This window comes from Neoarius graeffei, chromosome 10, assembly GCF_027579695.1.
Source record: "Neoarius graeffei isolate fNeoGra1 chromosome 10, fNeoGra1.pri, whole genome shotgun sequence".
Classification (NCBI taxonomy): domain Eukaryota; kingdom Metazoa; phylum Chordata; class Actinopteri; order Siluriformes; family Ariidae; genus Neoarius; species Neoarius graeffei.
Genome location: NC_083578.1, coordinates 61,422,506 through 61,443,471, shown reverse-complemented (window position 1 = coordinate 61,443,471; position 20,966 = coordinate 61,422,506). Strand labels below are relative to the sequence as shown.

Below are 20,966 nucleotides of genomic sequence, written 5' to 3'. Positions count from 1 at the left end.
CATCCATTTTTCAAGCAATGAAAAATACTGGTATACATCACTGATGGGTGTTTCTTGTTCTTTTTTCAGAGGACAATATAATACTTTTAATATAAATACTATTTGTACTGGATGGCGACAATTTTCATATTTCTCAAATACTGAGGACAACTCCACTGATAAGAACGGACTGTATACAGCGTTACAAATGTTTTGATTTGATAGTACTTTAGGACAAGACATTAAACTATTTATTTAATCATTTATTAACAGCAACATTTTATGACATCAGAAATAGGAGTTACACCAGGAAGCACTGAATACTTAGGAAATGTAACTAGTTGTAAAAGAATATGCATTCTGCTCATACAAGTACCATCAGTGGATTGAGGCCACAGTTACTCAAAATGCCATTATAAGCAAAGCACATCACATAACAGTTATCAGATATGCAGGAGTCCTTTTGTAATTCAAAAGCAGATAAGTGGTAAATCAATAAATCAGCCAAGTTTCTTTACATGAGCAACAACTGAGATCTTGATGATTGATGTGATGCATCCAGTGACTTTATGACACCATCTTATGCACCGCTACTGTGACAGTCCCATGCGTCCTCACCAGCACATTCCTGCAAAACCAGATGCCCAAGTTACAAGAGCAGTGTTATCATCACAAAGTGATTGCATTATCAAGGTCAATTCAACAAGCAATGTAATCTTATTAACTATTACCATAAAGAAGAATTGATAAGGAGGTCATGACGTGTTACTCAAAGATTACATTAAATGTCTTCTGCAGTCAGCAACTATTTTATTATAGAGTTACGCCAGAGAGAGCACAAAAAGGCTACATTCACATTATAAGCCACATTGTTCAAGTTCGATTTGCTCATCTTGATTCACATTCATAATTAAAAGTGACCTGTATCTAACTAACAAATGCATGCCTTCTGAAATGACACATGCACACATTAATACTTTTCTGCACTGCTGGTGTGTGTATAGGGGTCTTTCACATGGCATCATAACTACGGATTAGTTTATGCGGCTATATCGTCAGGCAAGCTTTGTGTTTAACAATGACTGGCACAAGCGTATGAGTGATTGTAAGCTCAGTTGAGTAGATCTACAGATAAACTTGAAGTTGCATCCAAAAAGACTAAATGCCAGAGACCTGTAGTGCTTTTGGATGAAATAAAAGATGTGGAGATAAGCCTGGTTGAACTTTTCACCGCTTCCCAGTGAACCCAGAAAGATGAGAAAAATGGTGAGCTGTAGTTAACAGGAAGAGTGGATGCCAACAAAGCATTCCTGTGTGTAGAATATTTTATATCAAGTTAGTGTAAAAGCTCTGTGCAACATTAAAATGTATATCTGGATGTGGGCTTTGGACATGGTACATTTTATTAGACCTAATGCTTGGTTCAACTAGTAGCATGTTCGTTATGTACTGATAATATAGATGAGGCTAAACACCATTATAAATTAAAAAAAAATAAAAAATACAAATAAAAAAAAAAATTATATACATCTCAGATCTAGACCTTGACTTGTGCATAACTATTCGAAGTCCACATTTGCACTTACCTTTTTCATAATAAAAAGGTATATTTTTCTTTATTGGGAATTTCCCATAACATGCAAGAAACCTGCCTCAAAATATTGGTAGGAATCTGTACTTCTGTGTGCCTTTAGCATCTCCAGTGTTTTTAGACATGCATTTCATTCCATTCAAATACTAAATAGTTCAGTACATCGTCCTATCCCAAATCTGGTAGCTGGTTTACCATATACTTTTCAAGTGGAATAAATACATTTAGAGGTAAAGTAAGAAGCAGCCTTTATTTTTGTCACAGGTATGCTCCAGTACAGCAAAATTCCTACTCTACATTTAATCCATCTGAAGCTGTGAACGCAGGCACACAAGTGGGCAGAATAAATACATTTGTGGGTAAATTATATGGATCTGTGATGCCTGCATGTTTCAGCTTTTGGATGCAACATGTGATCATCTAAATTTTTAATAATTTCAGAGAGATTGCACTGACTGTAGTCATCTCGATTTTCATCACTAACTGGCATAGCCGTTTCTTTTTTTGCCCAACAATAGGGCAGACGCTGCGTGAGAAACATGACACTGGTGAAAGGCCCCCATAGGCAAAAAGCCAAAGAAATTCCAATCGGACCAATTTTTCATTCATGTCACATGGCCACGAATCTGATATGAATTCGATCTAGGACCACATATAAAAGTGACTCAAATCTGATTTGAAAAGATTGGCTTTCTGTGTTCACTCAGCTCTGAAAACATCACATCTGACTAACATTAAAAGTTTAAAAAAAAAAAAAAAAAAAAAAAATTATTATATATATATATAAAAAAAATAAAACCCATCAGAATTGAGTCACTTAAGATTGGTACAGGGCTTGACATGACCTTTTAAACCCACCTGCCTTGGGGGGCAAGTAGCGGTAAATTTCCACTGGCCCCTCCAATATTATTACTTGCCCCCCATTTTGCAAGTACCACTTTTTTAAAATTAATTTAATTTTTTTTTTGGAAAACCATAGAATGGTTGTGAATTGCAACATAAAATGAAGATCACACACCGAGTTGAAGTTTAGTTATAGGTTACTTTTTACTTGTAATGGACAACAATTTTATCCAAAGTAGTTTTTCCTGCCTTAGTCGATTTATTTCCATTTCACATGCATGCAGCTGTTGTAAAGTTCAGTGTGTTTGTGTAGAACTCTGACTGTAGATTCATTACTCGATAATGTAGAAATCATAAAATAGAAATCTATAATAAAGTTTGTATGAAGAAAATAGGGTGCCAAGACTTTTGAACATTACTGTTTGAGAATATTTATAATCTTTTTTTGTGATATCACCCACCTCTAGGTTTAAAAATTTACATACACATTTTGCACAAGGACTGTGTTCCTCTGATAACAGAAACAAAGCTCCAGCTCTCTGCTCTTAATCTGTTCTTTCAGGACTTATCACACCGGTCACTCCTTGTTGAGCTTTTTATGCCCAAGTTGTTTGAAATCAACCTGGGTTTTTGGTGTTGAATAAGGAAGCAGCTTTACCTTTGCTTAAGACTCTTCCATACTCACGTCCAACTTTGTTTTTGTAAAATACATTTTAAATACAATCGTGAATTACTCTGGAGTTTTCAGGCAGAGCTCCTCTAGTCAGTCATTCTTTAACCACTCATTTGCTCATTGTTCTTGAAGCATTTGCTTCCATTTGTTAACATTTTTCTTGCTAGTGGGGAGACGATAATGCCTTTTATCCATTTCTCTGTTTGAACAAGCAAAAATTAACCATATCGAAGACCAATTAAGTCTCGCTTGCAAGAAAGACAGTGTCTGACCCCGGCTGTAATTATCACGTGATGTCATGCACAAGGGGTCTATAAAACAGTACACGTACCATACTACAACTGCGGGGGTATAGAAAATAACTTGCAAAGCAGTAAATGAAACAGACTAAGAAAACAGCCAAGGCGTAATGGTGGATATGTAGTGAGGGACACTTTTAGGAACTGAAATAAAAGATCAAAAAGCCTAAATTTTTGTGGTGCTAGTTCATAATCTATGCCTATTCCAACTTGCCTGGTCGGGTATGTCGGGGACATATCCCACTTGCCCGAATGCATGTTTCACTTGCCCTGGGCAATCGGGCAGTGGTTAAATGTCGAGCCCTGTGGTAGTGTGACTGTAGCCTAATAATCAGATGAGATCTGCATATTTAAAGTCTAGTTAGTTTATACAGCCTGGGCCAGCGTCTTCACATCCAAGTCTGTTATTGCACTTTGAGGTGGAATATTATGAAAAGTTATGGTATGATAAAAACCAAAAGCATGTTTAAAACATAGTGGTGCTTGAAAGTTTGTGAACCCTTTAGAATTTTCTATATTTCTGCATAAATATGACGTAACACATCAGATTTTCACACAAGTCCTAAAAGTAGATAAAGGGAACCCATTTAAACAAATGAGACAAAAATATTATACTTGGTCATTTATTTATTGAGGAAAATTATCCAATATTACATATCTGTGAGTGGCAAAAGTATGTGAACCTTTGATTTCAGTATCTGGTGTGACCCTCTTGTACAGCAATAACTGTAACTAAACGTTTCCAGTAACTGTTGATCAGTCCTGCACACCGGCTTGTAGGAATTTTAGCCCATTCCTCCGTACAGAACAGCTTCAACTCTGGGATGTTGGTGGGTTTCCTCACATGAACTGCTCACTTCAGGTCCTTCCACATTTTGATTGGATTAAGGTCAGGACTTTGACTTGGCCATTCCAAAACATTAACTTTATTCTTCTTTAACCATTCTTTGGTAGAATGACTTGTGTGCTTCGGATCATTGGCTTGCTGCATGACCCACCTTCTCTTGAGATTCAGTTCATGGACAGATGTCCTGACATTTTCCTTTAGAATTTGCTAGTATAATTTAGAATTCATTGTTCCATCAATGAAGGCAAGCCGTCCTGGCCCAGATGCAGCAAAACATGCCCAAACCATGATACTACCACCACCACGTTTCACAGATGGGATAAGGTTTTTATGCTGGAATGCAGTGTTTTCCTTTCTCCAAACATAACACTTCTCATTTAAACCAAAAAGTTCTAATTTTGTCTCATCCGTCCACAAAACATTTTTCCAATAGCCTTCTGGCTTGTCCACATGATCTTTAGCAAACTGCAGACAAGCAGCAATGTTCTTTTTTAAGAGCAGTGGCTCTCTCTTTGCAACCCTGCCATGCACACCATTGTTGTTCAGTGTTCTCCTGATGGTGGACTCATGTACATTAACTTTAGCCAATGTGAGAGAGGCCTTCAGTTGCTTAGAAGTTACCCTGGGGTCCTTTGTGACCTTGCCGACTATTGCACACCTTGCTCTTGGAGTGATCTTTGTTGGTCGACCATTCCTGGGGAGGGTAACAATGGTCTTGAATTTCCTCCATTTGTACACAATCTGACTGTGGATTGGTGGAGTCCAAACTCTTTAGAGATGGGTTTGTAACCTTTTCCAGCCTGATGTGCATCAACAACACTTTTTCTGAGGTCCTCAGAAATCTCCTTTGTTCGTGCCATGATACACTTCCACAAGCATGTGTTGTGAAGATCAGACTTTGATAGATCCCTGTTCTTTAAATAAAACAGGGTGCCCACTCACACCTGATTGTCATCCCGTTGATTGAAGACACCTGACTAATTTCACCTTCAAATTAATTGCTAATCCTAGAGGATCACATACTTTTGCCACTCACAGCTTTGTAATATTGGATACTTTTCCTCAATAAACAAATGACCAAGTATAATATTTTTGTTTCATTTGTTTAACTGGGTTCTCTTTATCTACTTTTAGGACTTGTGTGAAAATCTGATGACATTTTAGGTCATTTATGCAGAAATCTAGAAAATTCTAAAGGGTTCACAAACTTTCAAGCACCACTGTAGGTACATGTAGTTTAGGTATGTAGGTACATCTGCCTACATTTCCCAAGAAAATCACTTAAAAGGTGTGCTGTTTTATCATAAAAATATTATTTATGGCCAATGATTTCAGCACCAGATTATAATGGTGCTTGAAAGTCTGGACCCTTTAGAATTTTCTATATTTCTGCATAAATAAGACCTAAAACATCATCAGATTTTCACACAAGTCCTAAAAGTAGATAAAGAGAACCCAGTTAAACAAAGACAAAATTATACTTAGTCATTTATTCATTTATTGAGGAAAATGATCCAATATTACATATCTGTGAGTGTCAAAAGTGTGTGAACCTCTAGGATTAGCAGTTAATTTGAAGGTGAAATTAGAGTCTGGTGTTTTCAATCAATCAATGGGATGACAATCAGGTGTGAGTGGGCACCCTGTTTTATTTAAAGAACAGGGATCTATCAAAGTCTGATCTTCACAACACGTTTGTGGAAGTGTATCATGGCACGAACAAAGGAGATTTGAGGACCTCAGAAAAAGCGCTGTTGATGCTCATCACGCTGGAAAAGGTTACAAAACCATCTCTAAAGAGTTTGGACTCCACCAATCCACAGTCAGACAGATTGTGTACAAATGGAGGAAATTTAAGACCATGGTTACCCTCCACAGGAGTGGTCGACCAACAAAGATCACTCCAAGAGCAAGGCATGTAATAGTTGGTGAGGTCACAAAGGACCCCAGGGTAACTTCTAAGCAACTGAAGGCCTCTCTCACATTGGCTAATGTTAATGAGTCCACCATCAGGAGAACACGGCAGGGTTGCAAGGAGAAAGCCACTGCTCTCCAAAAAGAACAAATCGCTGCTCGTCTGCAGTTTGCTGAAGATTGCGTGGACAAGCCAGAAGACTATTGGAAAAATGTTGTGGACGGATGAGACCAAAACAGAACTTTTTGGTTTAAATGAGAAGCATTATGTATCCCATCTGTGAAACATGGTGGTGGTAGCATCATGGTTTGGGTCTGTTTAACTGCATCTGGGCCAGGACGGCTTGCCATCATTGATGGAACAACGAATTCTGAATTATACTAGCGAATTCAAAAGGAAAGTGTCAGGATATCTGTCTATGAACTGAATCTCAAGAGAAGGTGGGTCATGCAGCAAGACAACGACCCTAAGCACACAAGTCGTTCTACCAAAGAACGGTTAAAGAAGAATAATGTTTTGGAATGGCCAAGTCAAAGTCCTGACCTTAATCCAATCAATGTTGTGGAAGGACCTGAAGTGAGCAGTTCATGTGAGGAAACCCACCAACATCCCAGAGTTTAAGCTGTTCTGTACGGAGGAATGGGCTAAAATAACTCCAAGCTGGTGTGCAGGACTGATCAACAGTTACTAGAAACATTTAGTTGCAGTTATTACTGCACAAGGGGGTCACACCAGATACTGAAAGCAAAGGTTCACATACTTTTGCCACTCACAGATATGTAATATTGGATCATTTTCCTCAATAAATAAATAAATGAGGAAGTATAATATGTCTCATTTGTTTAACTGGGTTCTCTTTATCTACTTTTAGGACGTGTGTGAAAATCTAATTTTTTAGGTCATATTTATGCAGAAATATAGAAAATTCTAAAGGGTTCACAAATTTTTAAGCACCACTGTATGTTAGCAATCCGGTTCCAGATCCAACAAAATGCAGGTTTATGTTTATCTAGGGTTAATAAGTTATCTGTGTGTTGAGGTTTTCTGTAGGAAGACGTTTAACATTTATGGAAGGAGTCTCAGGTGTCAGTAAAGGTTAGTAGTTTTTTTTTTTTTTTTTAAACACAGAAAAAGTTCTCGTTTTGCCCTTTGGTTTCTAGATAACATGATATACTTTTTACCTTACAAAAAGGCCCTTTTATAGCTGTTATACAATATGCACCATATGGCCAAAGTTTGTGGACACCTGATCATCACACCCATAGGCTTATTAAAACTGTTGGTAAACTCTGAAACACACAAATGCCTAGACCGTCTTTGTATGCTATAGCATTAAAAATACCCAACCATGTTCCAGCATGACAATGCCCCTGTGCACAACGCAATGTCCATGACGACATGGTTTAGCAAGGCTGAGAATTCAAATGGCCTGCACAGAGCCCTGACCTCAGCTCCACTGAACACCTTTGGGATGAACTGGAATGCCAACTGCACCCAACATCAGTACTTGACCTCACTAATGCTCTTGGGGCTCAGTGAGCACAAATCCCCACAGGCATGTTCCAAAATCTAGTTGAAAGCCTTCCCAGAACAGTGGAGGCTATAACAGCAAAGGGGGACTAAATCTATAATAGAATGTTTAACAAGCGCATAGGAGTGTAATACGTATGGGTTTGGTAATAGTGTAATTGATAGGAACTAACTTATTTCATAGATGTTCTACAACATTAAATGTTAAACTATAAGTGGATAAAAAGTATGATTTTTTTTGCAATAAATGCATTTGTGCTGCCAAATTGCTGTGGTACAAGAGGAATAAAACATGGCATGTTGAGCTTCATAAATCAAGAGAATTTGCTTTTCCGCCTTATAACTTGTTTAAGATTTGTGACTCCAAGATTTGGCACACCATGATTTCTAACCATGTGCTGTCTCCTGATATGGAAATCTATGGGCAAGTTTTCTAAAGATAAGATTTAACATTAACAAAAAACATGCAACAAAAAGGCAGAAGTCCCCCTTCACGCAGGTGTAAATAAGTGGTCAGATATGTAGCTCATGGGAGAGAGAGAGAAAGAACAATTTTATTCATCACACACTTGTGAAATTTCCTCTCTGCATTTAACCCATCTGAAGCAGTGAACACACACATGCACAAACACATGAGCAATGAGCATACACACATACCCAGAGCAGTGGGCAGCCATGCTAACAGCGCCCGGGCAGCAGTTGGGAGTTAGGTGCCTCGCTCAAGGGCACCTCAGCCCAAGGCTGTCCCATATTAATCTAACCTGCATGTCTTTTGGATTGCGGGGGAAACCGTAGCACCCGGAGGAAACCCACGTAGACACGGGGAGAACATGCAAACTCCACACAGAAAGGCCCTTGCTGGCCACTGGGTTCAAACCCAGAACCTTCTTGCTGTGAGGCGACCATGCTAACCACTACACCACCCTGCCGCCCACATTCAACATAACCATACGCTATTCATTAATTAATTCATTCAAAAGAGCATTTGTGATGTCATCACTGATGAACATGAAGACAATTGGCTCACAATGTTCCAAATACAGTGGGGCAAAAAAGTATTTAGTCAGCCACCAATTGTGCAAGTTCTCCCACTTAAAAAGATGAGAGGCCTGTAATTTTCATCATAGGTATACCTCAACTAAGAGACAGAATGGGGGGAAAAGAATCCAGGAAATCACATTGTAGGATTTTTAATGAATTAATTGGTAAATTCCTCAGTAAAATAAGTATTTGGTCACCTACAAACAAGCAAGATTTCTGGCTCTCACAGACCTGTAACAACTTCTTTAAGAGGCTCCTCTGTCCTCCACTCGTTACCTGTATTAATGGCACCTGTTTGAACTCGTTATCAGTATAAAGGACACCTGTCCACAACCTCAAACAGCCACACTCCAAACTCCACTATGGCCAAGACCAAAGAGCTGTCAAAGGACACCAGAAACAAAATTGTAGACCTGCACCAGGCTGGGAAGACTGAATCTGCAATAGGTAAGCAGCTTGGTGTGAAGAAATCAACTGTGGGAGCAATTATTAGAAAATGGAAGACATACAAGACCACTGATAACCTCCCTCGATCTGGGGCTCCACGCAAGATCTCACCCCGTGGGGTCAAAATGATCACAAGAACGGTGAGCAAAAATCCCAGAACCACATGGGGGGACCTAGTGAATGACCTGCAGAGAGCTGGGACCAAAGTAACAAAGGCTACCATCAGTAACACTACGCTGCCAGGGACTCAAATCCTGCAGTGCCAGACATGTCCCCCTGCTTAAGCCAGTACATGTCCAGGCCCATCTGAAGTTTGCTAGAGAGCATTTGGATGATCCAGAAGAGGATTGGGAGAATGTCATATGGTCAGATGAAACCAAAATAGAACTTTTTGGTAAAAACTCAACTTGTGTTTGGACGAGAAAGAATGCTGAGTTGCATCCAAAGAACACCATACCTACTGTGAAGCATGGGGGTGGAAACATCATGCTTTGGGGCTGTTTTTCTGCAAAGGGACCAGGACGACTAATCCGTGTAAAGGAAAGAATGAATGGGGCCATGTATCGTGAGATTTTGAGTGAAAACCTCCTTCCATCAGCAACGGCATTGAAGATGAAACGTGGCTGGGTTTTTCAGCATGACAATGATCCCAAACACACCGCCTGGGCAACGAAGGAGTGGCTTCGTAAGAAGCATTTCAAGGTCCTGGAGTGGCCTAGCCAGTCTCCAGATCTCGACCCCATAGAAAACCTTTGGAGGGAGTTGAAAGTCCGTGTTGCCCAGCGACAGCCCCAAAACATCACTGCAGGCCACTGGAGTTCCTAACGCACAGTTCCTATACTGATGTTGCTTCCAGAGGCAGTGTGGCTCCATGGAACAAGTTGTGCAATAGAGGGTAGGTGATTTTTACATCCGCTCCGAGTGTGCATGGGCTGTCACTTCATGGCTAAGCTGTTACTGCTCATAGATGCTACAGTTGACCAGGGTAGATCAGAACAGAAATTTCATGAATTGATCTATGGCAAAGATGGCATCCTATTGCAGTGCCATGTTTAAAATCAAGCTCAGGTATGAGCCATTCTACTGTGAATGTTTGTCTATAAAAGACTGCATGGCTATGTGCTTGATTTTATATACCTGTTGGCAAAGGATGTGGCTGAGACGCCTGAATGCCATAATTAAGACAGGTGTCCACATACTTTTGGCCACACTGTGTCTGTGTAACTAGCATCTTACCCTGAATCTGATTCAAGGCACACAGTGGGAGTGTCTGTTGGATCTTTAGTTAGAGAGGCAGCCTGTTTAGCCAGAACAGACACAACTCCACCATGCTCGTCAGAAAGGGAGCCACGGCCTGCAAAACAAAAACACAAAGTCACTCTTGTCACAATCCTGTAAACTATATGTTGCTCTGTGTAATTCAAGCACAGCTTAAGAATAATTCTACCAGAAACAAACTCTGGGTTTGGATATAGTGTACATGTATTATTTGAAACATTCCATGATGCTAATTTTGTTTTATATAATAGCTTAATAAATAAAACAAAAACCACCCCTATTAAAAAACTGTTAGCAAATTGGAGTAATTGTCAGAACAAATTGAGTGTGAAATTAAATCTAACACCCAATTTTCCTGATTCCTTCACTCACTGCAATACACCAAATAAAACTTTGACCACGATCTGTTTTTAAATATTAGAGGTATTAAAATGTAGCAGAGAGAGAACAACTTTCCCAGAGACTGGAAAGGCCATTCCATGCATCCACTCCCAATTTAAAGTGACAACGTCAGCAGCAGTATAAACATTATACAATAAGGCTTTTAAACCATCACAGAAATGATGTCTTTACTCCACACTACTCAACATCAGCCCTGAGCAGATTAGAACATTGAGAATACGCGGATACGCTGTGCTGAGCTCTAGCTGGCGTCGTCATTGGACAACATCACTGTGACATCCACCTTCCTGATTTGCTGGCGTTGGTCATGTGACGTGACTGCTGAAAAACGGCGCGGACTTCCGCCTTGTATCACCTTTCATTAAAGAGTATAAAAGTATGAAAATACTGCAAATACTGATGCAAATACTGCCCATTGTGTAGTTATGATTGTCTTTAGGCTTGCCATCCTTCCACTTGCAAGTGGTAAGTGACGCGCATGCCCGACATGCACTGAGATCACACACACAGCGGCTCAGTCCCAAATCACTGCTCGTGCACTCCACTCGCGCGCTCTGTGAGCTGCGCAGGGCCGGAGTGCGCACCCTCCAGAGGGCACTCGTCTTGTTTACATGGATCTGGCGTTGGAGAGGTAGAGGCTTAGCAGTGGAGATTTGAGTGGCTGTTTTCTGAGCTTAGTCAACAGGCCGGCTCTGCAGCCTCGCTTTTGCTTCCGCTCCCGACGCCGCCTCCTTCGCTTTGCTTCCGATAACAATCCACGGAGACCCCGCTGGTCTCGCCATCTCGTCCGGAATGCTGTGCATGCGATGGAAATCGCTACAAACCGTCATTTTCTGCTGGAAACCAATGTCCAGTAAGTCCATATGGTTGTAGTGGATATTGAAGTCCGGTACAGACGAACAACACGCAAAAATACACACAAAAAACATAAAAAACGTGCACAGGTAGGGAGAGCTTGTAGCTGCAGCCGTTGTAGTAGAATGGGTTTTTCAGAAGAAAAGGTAGAAGTAAAAGCAGAAGTAGAACCAGAAGTAGAAGGCGGAATATGGCGTTTGACCGACAAGATGGCGTCTGTCACAATCTGGATCGGCTGTGACGTCACATGCAAGTGCTCCATACACCTATGTAGATATTGCACCAAAAACCAGACATTTGCAGCTAGAATAGTTATTTACCACATTAGCAATGTATAGCGTGTATTTCTGATTAGTTTAAAGTGATCTTCGAAAAGAACAGTGCTTTTCTTTCAAAAATAAGGACATTTCAAAGTGACCCCAAACTTTTGAACGTGTGTGTGTGTGTGTGTTTTACACACACAATAAATTTTATATTATATATATATATATATATATATATATATATATATATATATATATATATAAAAAATGGTGCTTGAAAGTTTGTGAACCTTTTAGAATTTTCTATATTTCTGCATAAATAATATGACCTAAAACATCATCTGATTTTCACACAAGTCCTAAAAAGTAGATAAAGAGAACCCAGTTAAACAAATGAGAAAAATATTTTACTTGGTCATTTATTTATTGAGGAAAATGATCCAATATTACATATGTGAGTGGCAAAAGTATATGTGAACCTCTAGGATTAGCAGTTAATTTGAAGGTGAAATTAGAGTCAGGCATTTGTCACCCCATTGATTGAAATCAGGTGTGAGTGGGCACCCTGTTTTATTTAAAGAACAGGGATCTATCAAAGTCTGATCTTCACAACACATGTTTGTGGAAGTGCATCATGGCACGAACTAAGGAGACTGCTGAGGACCTCAGAAAAAGCGTTGATGATGCTCATCAGGCTGGAAAAGGTTACAAAACCATCTCTAAAGACTTTGGACTCCAGCAATCCACAGTCAGACAGATTGTGTACAAATGGAAGAAATTCAAGACCATTGTTACCCTCCCCAGGAGTGGTCGACCAACAAAGATCACTCCAAGAGCAAGGTGTGTAATAGTTGGTGAGGTCACAAAGGACCCCAGGGTAACTTCTAAGCAACTGAAGGCCTCTCTCACATTGGCTAATAATCATGAGTCCACCATCAGGAGAACACTCAGTGCGTTTACATGCACATAGAGAAAATCGAATTTCTGCCGTTGCTCGACTGAAATCGAAGCTCTAAATGGCATGTAAACACCTTAGCTCGGCTGAAATTGAACCGAACTTGATTTCTCGCAATCGAGCTACACGACCTAGATTATGCGATTGTAGCCGAGCTACCTAGTGCATGTAAACCCTATCGAGCTACATAGTCGAGCTGCTTACTTCAGCGCTGCCCCTTCCGGAAGTGATGAGTGACGACACCAAAAGCGGGAAAAACAACAGCCTCGGTCGGCATGACAACGAATCATGACAACAGCATGAATCTTTTCTTTTTGTGGCATTGTTTGCACTGTTAAAATTTAGCTCACTTACTGTATCACCAAATACATCTGTACAGCTGTTGCATAGCTGTGAATTGTGTACATAAACAAGTCACTGTATATATATATATATATATATATATATATATATATATATATATATATATATAAAATCTCCAACATCTGAAGAATGTCAAAAACAAAACAATTGAACTGTGTGTTTACTAAGACATAAGTTAAATTGTAAGCAAAAAATATATATTTTTGTAAGCAAAAAATTGACTTTAGAAAAATATACAATTGTGCAAAATAAGTTGTCTTACAAAACAGTGGTCTGCGCCGGACAGTTTGTAGCCATACAGTCTGTTAGAGCAAGCCTAATAGCTTGAACACGGAACTGCCAGTGTTGCCAGATTGGGAGGTTTTAAGTGCATTTTGGCGGATTTGAACATGTTTTGGGCTGGAAAACGTCAGCAGTATCTGGCAACACTATAGCTCTTCTTCATGACGACAACCGGAAGTGTACCAACACGATGGGGCGTGTAGCGCCACCTGTGGCTTGGGTGCACAATGCACCTTACACAATAGCTCGATTTCACAGTTGCATGTAGGATTGGATTTCTCTGGCACCCCTGCTGGGACCCTTTGGTCGATTACCGACAGCAGCTCGATTTGGATGTGCATGTAAACGTACTGACTGAACAATAGTGTGCATGGCAGGGTTGCAAGGAGAACGCCACTGCTCTCCAAAAAGAACATTGCTGCTCGTCTGCAGTTTGCTAAAGATCACGTGGACAAGCCAGAAGGCTACTGGAAAAATATGTTTTGTGGACGGATGAGATCAAAATAGAACTTTTTGGTTTAAATGAGAAGCGTTATGTTTGGAGAAAGGAAAACACTGCATTCCAGCACAAGAACCTTATCCCATCTGTGAAACATGGTGGTGGTAGCATCATGGTTTGGGCCTGTTTCGCTGCAACTGGGCCAGGACAGCTTACCATCATTGTTCCATCAATAAATTCTGAATTATATCAGCGAATTCGAAAGGAAAATGTCAGGACATCTGTCCATGAACTGAATCTCAAGAGAAGGTGGGTCATGCAGCAAGACAACGACCCTAAGCACACAAGTCGTTCTACCAAAGAACGGTTAAAGAAGAATAAAGTTAATGTTTTGGAATGGCCAAGTCAAAGTCCTGACCTTAATCCAATGGAAATGTTGTGGAAGGACCTGAAGTGAGCAGTTCATGTGAGGAAACCCACCAACATCCCAGAGTTGAAGCTGTTCTGTACGGAGGAATGGGCTAAAATTCCTCCAAGCTGGTGTGCAGGACTGATCAACAGTTACTGGAAACGTTTAGTTGCAGTTATTGCTGCACAAGGGGGTCACACCAGATACTGAAAACAAAGGTTCACATACTTTTGCCACTCATAGACATGTAATATTGGATCATTTTCCTCAATAAATAAATGACCAAGTCTAATATTTTTGTCTCATTTGTTTAACTGGGTTCTCTTTATCTCTCTTTATCTAGCCGTTCCTCTCATATACGGAGTCCCCAAGATTCACAAGGAAGGAGCTCCACTTAGACCAGTCAGCAGTATAAACTCTGTCACCTATAACTTTGCCAAACACCTAGCCACCATCCTGGCTCCTCTTGTTGGGAATATGCCACATCACATCAAAAACTCCCAAGATTTTGCTACTAAAAGTTGCAGACTTCAAACTAGACTCAGATGAAACCATGGTTTCCTACAAGGTCACTTCTCTTTTCACCTGCATTCCCACCACAGCAGTCGTCGAATCTGTTAGAAAACGACTCCTTCAAGACAGCACCTTACTGGATAGAATGAACCTCACCATGGACCAGATTTGCACCCTGCTTGACCGCTGCCTGACTACCACTTATTTCCAGTTTAATGAAAGTTTCTACAGACAGAAGCATGGATGTGCCATGGGCTCACTGGTGTCCCCTATTGTGGCCAATCTTTACATGGAGGAAGTGGAACATAAAGCTTTGACCACTTTTCCAGGAGTTGCTCCCAGCCACTGGTTCAGATATGTGGATGACACCTGGGTTAAAATCAAAACCCATGCGGTGGAAGCCTTCTCTAAGCACATCAAATGCAGTGGATATCAACATCAATTTCACTCGGGAGGACGTCAGTGGGAATAATCTAGCCTTCTTGGATTGTGATGTACACATTAGACAAGACAGAAGCCTGAGCATCGAGGTCTACTAGAAACCCCCACACACAGATCAGTACCTACTCTTTGACTCTCACCACCCACTGGAACACAAATTGGGGGTTGTTAGGACCTTGTAACACAGGGCTCAGAACATTCCGACAACGGTAGAGGGAAAAGAGAAGGAGCAGAAATCACATCAAGAAAGCACTTCAGAACTGCGGGTATCCCAACTGGTCTTTCAAGAGCAGAAAAAGAAACATAACGGACAAGGAGGATAACAGGAACAAATGCAAGAACATTGGCATTCCCTACATTTCTGGTCTAGCTGAGAAACTCAGGAGGATCTTCTACAAACACAACATTCCGGTACATTTCAGACCCAGTAACACCCTGAAGCAGAAACTGGTCCACCACAAGGACAGAATAGCCAGACACAAATAGGACAAATTAGTGTATGCAATTCATGCCCCTTTTCCACCAAATCAGTTCCAGGGCTGGTTCGGGGCCAGTGCTTAGTTTGGAACCGGGTTTTCTGTTTCCACTGACAAAGAACTGGCTCTGGGACCAGAAACACCGGATCCAGGCTAGCACCAGCTCTTTGAAAAAGAACCGCTTACGTCGGGGGGGCGGAGTTGTTAAGACCAACAACAATAGCAAGACCACGAAAGGTCGCCATTTTTAAATAAGCGATGAAATATCATGGATGCAGTAAAGCAGCAGTCATCCATTATTATTGTTGCTGCTGCTGCTTCTTCTCCATGTTGTTGCTGCTTTGATGTTCGCGCCAAGGTTTATGCAAACGCAGCAATGTAACTGATGTATACAGTGACGTAATGACATGGCTCCCCTTAGCACCCCAAGCTATGGAAAAGCAAACTGGTTCTCAGCTGGCTCGCAAGTTGAACGAGTTGTGAACCAGCACTGGCCGCAAACCAGCCCTGGAACTGATTTGGTGGAAAAGGGTAGTCAGTGCAGTGAGGAATGCACGGACTCATACATTGGGGAAACAAAACAACCACTTCACAGGCGCATGGCTCAACACAGGAGAGCCAGTTCCTCAGGCCAGGACTCTGTGGTCTATCTTCATCTTAACAAAAGGACACTCATTTCAGGATTGCAACGTATGCATTTTAGCCAGAGAGGATCGTTGGTATGAGTGAGGAGTTAAAGAAGCCATTTTTGTCAACCTGGAACGGCCATCACTGAACAGAGGTGGGGGTCTAAGACATCATTTATCAGCCACCTACAATGCAGTCCTTGGCACACTTCCCAGACAACTGAATGCACACCAAAACCCAGCTGTTTTTCAGTCAGTGCGTTTACATGCACATGGAGAGAATCGAATTTCTGCCGTTGCTCGACTGAAATCGAAGTTCAAAATGCCATGTATACACCTTAATTCGGCTGAAATTGAACCAAACTTGATTTCTCGGAATCGAGCTACACGACCTAGATTATGCGATTTCTGCCGAGCTACTTAGTGCATGTATACCCTATCGAGCTAGTAGTCGAGCTACTTACTGCCCCTTCCGGAAGTGACGAGTGACGAGACCACAAGCGGGAAACACAACAGCCTCGGTCGGTATGACAACAGTAGTAGCGAGCAGCAGAAGAGGTCAGGAGGAACAAACAAAGAGAAAATGGCGGGCAGAAACGTGCACTTCTGGAGCAATGAGGAGACAGAGTTCATGCTCATTCAGCTTAAGGAGTTGAATATATTAAAATTCATGGACGGGAGAAAAACACGCAATGGAGAACACGGAACTGATAACTTTGTTTACACTCTTGAATAGCTCTTCTTCATGACGACAACCGGAAGTGTACCAACACGATGGGGCGTGTAGCGCCACCTGTGGCTCAGGTGCACAATGCACCTCACACAATAGCTCGATTTCATTGTGTGCATGTACGATTGGATTTCTCTGGCACCCTGCTGGGACCTTCAGCTCGATTACCGACAGCAGCTCGATTTGGATGCGTATGTAAACGTAGTCAGTTACTCACAGGAGGACAGGGAGAACAAGCAATCCATTGATCACCCTAACGACTCTAGAGGCCATTCACACCCAGCCCCCAGTGAGCCGCACCAACAGGATGACTCAACGACACCTTAGGATTGCTTTTCGTCCATGAGAGGATAAATACCTGATACTCCCTATTAGTCAGGACGAACTGAAGAAGCCTTTCGGATGAGAGGTGAAACATCTTCAAGAATCTTCAAGCAAGTCCAGTTGCTCTCTTTTACCACCCACAGTTTACTATGACCTGGATAACTGAGAATCTTCACAGACATTGTAACCACATGAAAATCTAGGTCAAAAGGTCGCATGTCATTCCTCAAACCAAAATATAAAATGTCTGCCAATATTGTAACATGTGGGAGATAATTATAATAAACTGCAAAAGTGAATGAATGAACGAATACATATTTCTGAATGGAATAGAAAAATCTGAATTTTTCCAAGCATTTAATTTTTTATATGATAGGAATTTAATTCTGGTCGAATTCTATTTATTGCAATAGAATTCCAAATACTTTATAAGCACTCCATTCTGTTATAAATCAGAAAAAATATATTATAAAATCACAGCATTTTTATTCTTCATCTACTGGCGGCACAGTAGTGTAGTGGTTAGCGCTGTCACCTCACAGCAAGAAGGTCCGGGTTCGAGCCCCGTGGCCAACAAGGGCCTTTCTGTGCGGAGTTTGCATGTCCGTGTGGGTTTCCTCTGGGTGCTCCGGTTTCCCCCACAGTCCAAAGACATGCAGGTTAGGTTAACTGGTGACTCTAAATTGACCGTAGGTGTGAGTGTGAATGGTTGTCTGTGTCTACGTGTCAGCCCTATGATGACCTGGCGACTTGTCCAGGGTGTACCCCACCTTTCGCCCGTAGTCAGCTGGGATAGGCTCCAGCTTGCCTGCGACCCTGTAGAAGGATAAATCAGCTGGAGATAACGAGATGAGACTTCATCTACTTCAACAATGTTACACAAAGAAAGATCGATACACAACAGTTGTAAATGTCACTTAATTCCACAGGGTGTCGATAATGGTAGACACCGGTAAAAGGGATCACTATTATCGACACCTCACTATACAAAATGGCGACTGTCAAATGAAAGAATAAGAAATAAAGTAGGTTTCGACAAGGAGATCATGAAATATCGGTGAACTTGATAAGTAAAAACACGTCCATGATCTTTCCACCATGCTAACCTGTAATGATAATGTACGAGTTTTCCTCATATTGCTGAACATGCTTTAAAAAAAAAAAACTCTCTCAGGTAACGAGCTGTGTCATCAGACGACAAGATCAAAGGGCGAGGGGGGGGGGGGTCTTCTGATTGATTAATTAAATCAATAACTGTTGTAACTGAAACTCACCTTTGTATTTTTTTTAAATTGGTAAATCTGAAAAGGTGTCGATAATTGTAGCCGCCGCTTTATTAAAGAAAGACCCATTGAAATAGGTGTCCAAACTTTTGACTGGTACTGTTTGTGCCAGGATGGACAGTTTACTGAATTAGCATTAATATTTAACTACTAATCAATCAACCTGATAATTTGCGATATTTGTGATGAATACTTACATCCAAGATTATGCCCTTGGGCGTCTGTACACAAAACTCCAACAATCGAAGGATTTTTCATTCTAGAACAAGACAATCATTTTGTTTTTACATATACACTCCATAAACAAAACAACACAGCAACTTCATTACTACATAAAACGCAATGAGAATAATATAGATCACAAAAATACACGCTTACGTATCGTCAAGGTGTTGCTCTAATGTAGCCTCCATGAAAACAAGTACAATAACTTTTTATTTAAAAGCAAACGTAAAGAAAGTCGCATAAATATGCTAAGAGCTATATGCTATTAAGTCACTTCCGGGAAAATAATCACTTGATTTTGAACCACGTGACTCATCGAACACAGCGACAGAGTAGCGCCATCTAGCGCAATTACGACGTAATTACATTGCCTTGGACAGTATTTTTATGTAACAGTTGGATGTTGGATATTCAGAGTGATAAAGGATATTTTGAGAGGCTTCTGTCGTCTAAATTTCATCAGAAGTGTCAGATATTCAAAATAGAGCTAACAATTGGTTATAAATACTTTCTTATTGCACATTATAATGCAGTTAGCCTAGAAATATACCATTCTTTGCAGGGACACCAAACAAACAGGGCAGATGGAGGTGGAGTACCCTGGGCTTGAACCATTGCTGGGGCTTTATACACCATGACATGAATCAACAACTGCTTTAACCATAAAACAAACATTAAAAAAAACCTAGTACAGTAGTTAGTATAGAAATAAACAATAAGTAATCTCTGAGCAGATAGAGGGAATATCAACCCTCATGAACAGGAATTAAAGTTTTTTTTTAAATGAAGTTATAATTAATGGCCATCACAAGGTGTGTGTGTGCACTCAGAAAATAAAGTTCATGATTGTTCCTTTAGGGCTACAATGGCTTCTCACTGGGGCAGTACCCTCTAAGGTACTTATTTGTACCCTTTATATACTGCTTGGGACCACAAATGTACCTTTTTGGCCCTAAAAAGGTATACATAGTTACCTCGCGGTCTAATAATGAGCCATAGGGGGTACATTAGTGTAGATTGTCCCTTGGGGGACAGAAATGTACTCCTACTGTACCCCTGTTTCGAACAGTGTGTGTGTGTGTGTGTGAGAGAGAGAGGATGTGGGTTATCATACATTCTAAAGAAGGTGCACAATATTGCACAACTTACTTTGGAGCAATGTTGGTGATGTTTTGGAGCAACATCAGCAACCTTGCAGAAAGACAATGTCAACTGGTCATATCAAAAGGCCCACATGACTGCACTTGCATGAGTTTGTAAACCCTTACATTGTCAAAATTTAAAACAATATACAAAACCAAGTATAAATGACATTCAACTAAGCAATCAAAGCACTATTTTTTAAAGACTTTTTGAATTTGGGCAAACCAGTGACAATATTTCTTACAAAAGATTCAGATTCCTGGCCTGAAAATCAAAATATTTATTCATTGATTTTGATTAATTTGGGTGCCCCCTTTTGCATAGGCCCTGGGCTACACCCTAAGTTAGCCCTTGCCTAAGGCCAGCCATGCTAATAGAAACTTTGTGTTTACATATCCATTTCATTTGACAAATCCAAAGGGACCTATAACCAAGTAGATTGAGTAGATGAAGGCTAAGAGCCTGGTGCAAAAGCCCAGCAGTGACAGCACTCAGAAATGAACCCTCAAGTAAGTTGGCCTAAGCCCCAACTGCTGAGCTACTGTTTAAGAACTATTTAACCCACCTACTATTTAAGAACCTAAAACTCACATTTATTCATTATTGTCAGTGTGATCACTGGGGAAATGGTGACTGAATGTGGATAGTCTATCAGATGACACCTGGTCACTGACTATGACACTATGAAAAGATCAGTTCTTTTCAACATGCACTCTTAAAAGGGTATATGTTCTTATCAGAAATCTGTGCTGCTTTTTTGTTCTGTTCAGTGACAAAGCCATGCCCAAACTCCT

The 20,966-nt window shown here is 40.7% G+C and overlaps 1 protein-coding gene across 1 annotated transcript; it reads right to left on the bottom strand.

Moving 5' to 3' along the window:
* Positions 1–227: 227 nt before the first annotated feature.
* On the bottom strand, positions 228–19,314 carry lamtor5 (late endosomal/lysosomal adaptor, MAPK and MTOR activator 5). The gene is made up of 4 exons (XM_060932014.1): positions 19,183–19,314; positions 19,002–19,063; positions 10,402–10,519; positions 228–607 (listed from the first exon to the last, which is right to left on the bottom strand). The coding sequence occupies exons 1-4, from the start codon at positions 19,215–19,217 to the stop codon at positions 547–549; spliced, it is 276 nt and encodes a 91-aa protein (XP_060787997.1). The 5' UTR covers positions 19,218–19,314; the 3' UTR covers positions 228–546.
* Positions 19,315–20,966: the final 1,652 nt, after the last annotated feature.

What these genes read in the sequence shown, in the direction of transcription:
- lamtor5 (XM_060932014.1), bottom strand. Translation starts at nt 19,217, where the DNA reads ATGGAGGCTACATTAGAGCAACACCTTGACGATAC. An exon ending in CCAAGGGCATAATCTTGGAT is followed by an intron (nt 10,520 to 19,001) that starts GTAAGTATTCAT and finishes TTTGTTTTGCAG; the next exon opens with GCCGTGGCTCCCTTTCTGAC. An exon ending in TGCCTTGAATCAGATTCAGG is followed by an intron (nt 608 to 10,401) that starts GTAAGATGCTAG and finishes CTGGTTTTGCAG; the next exon opens with GAATGTGCTGGTGAGGACGC.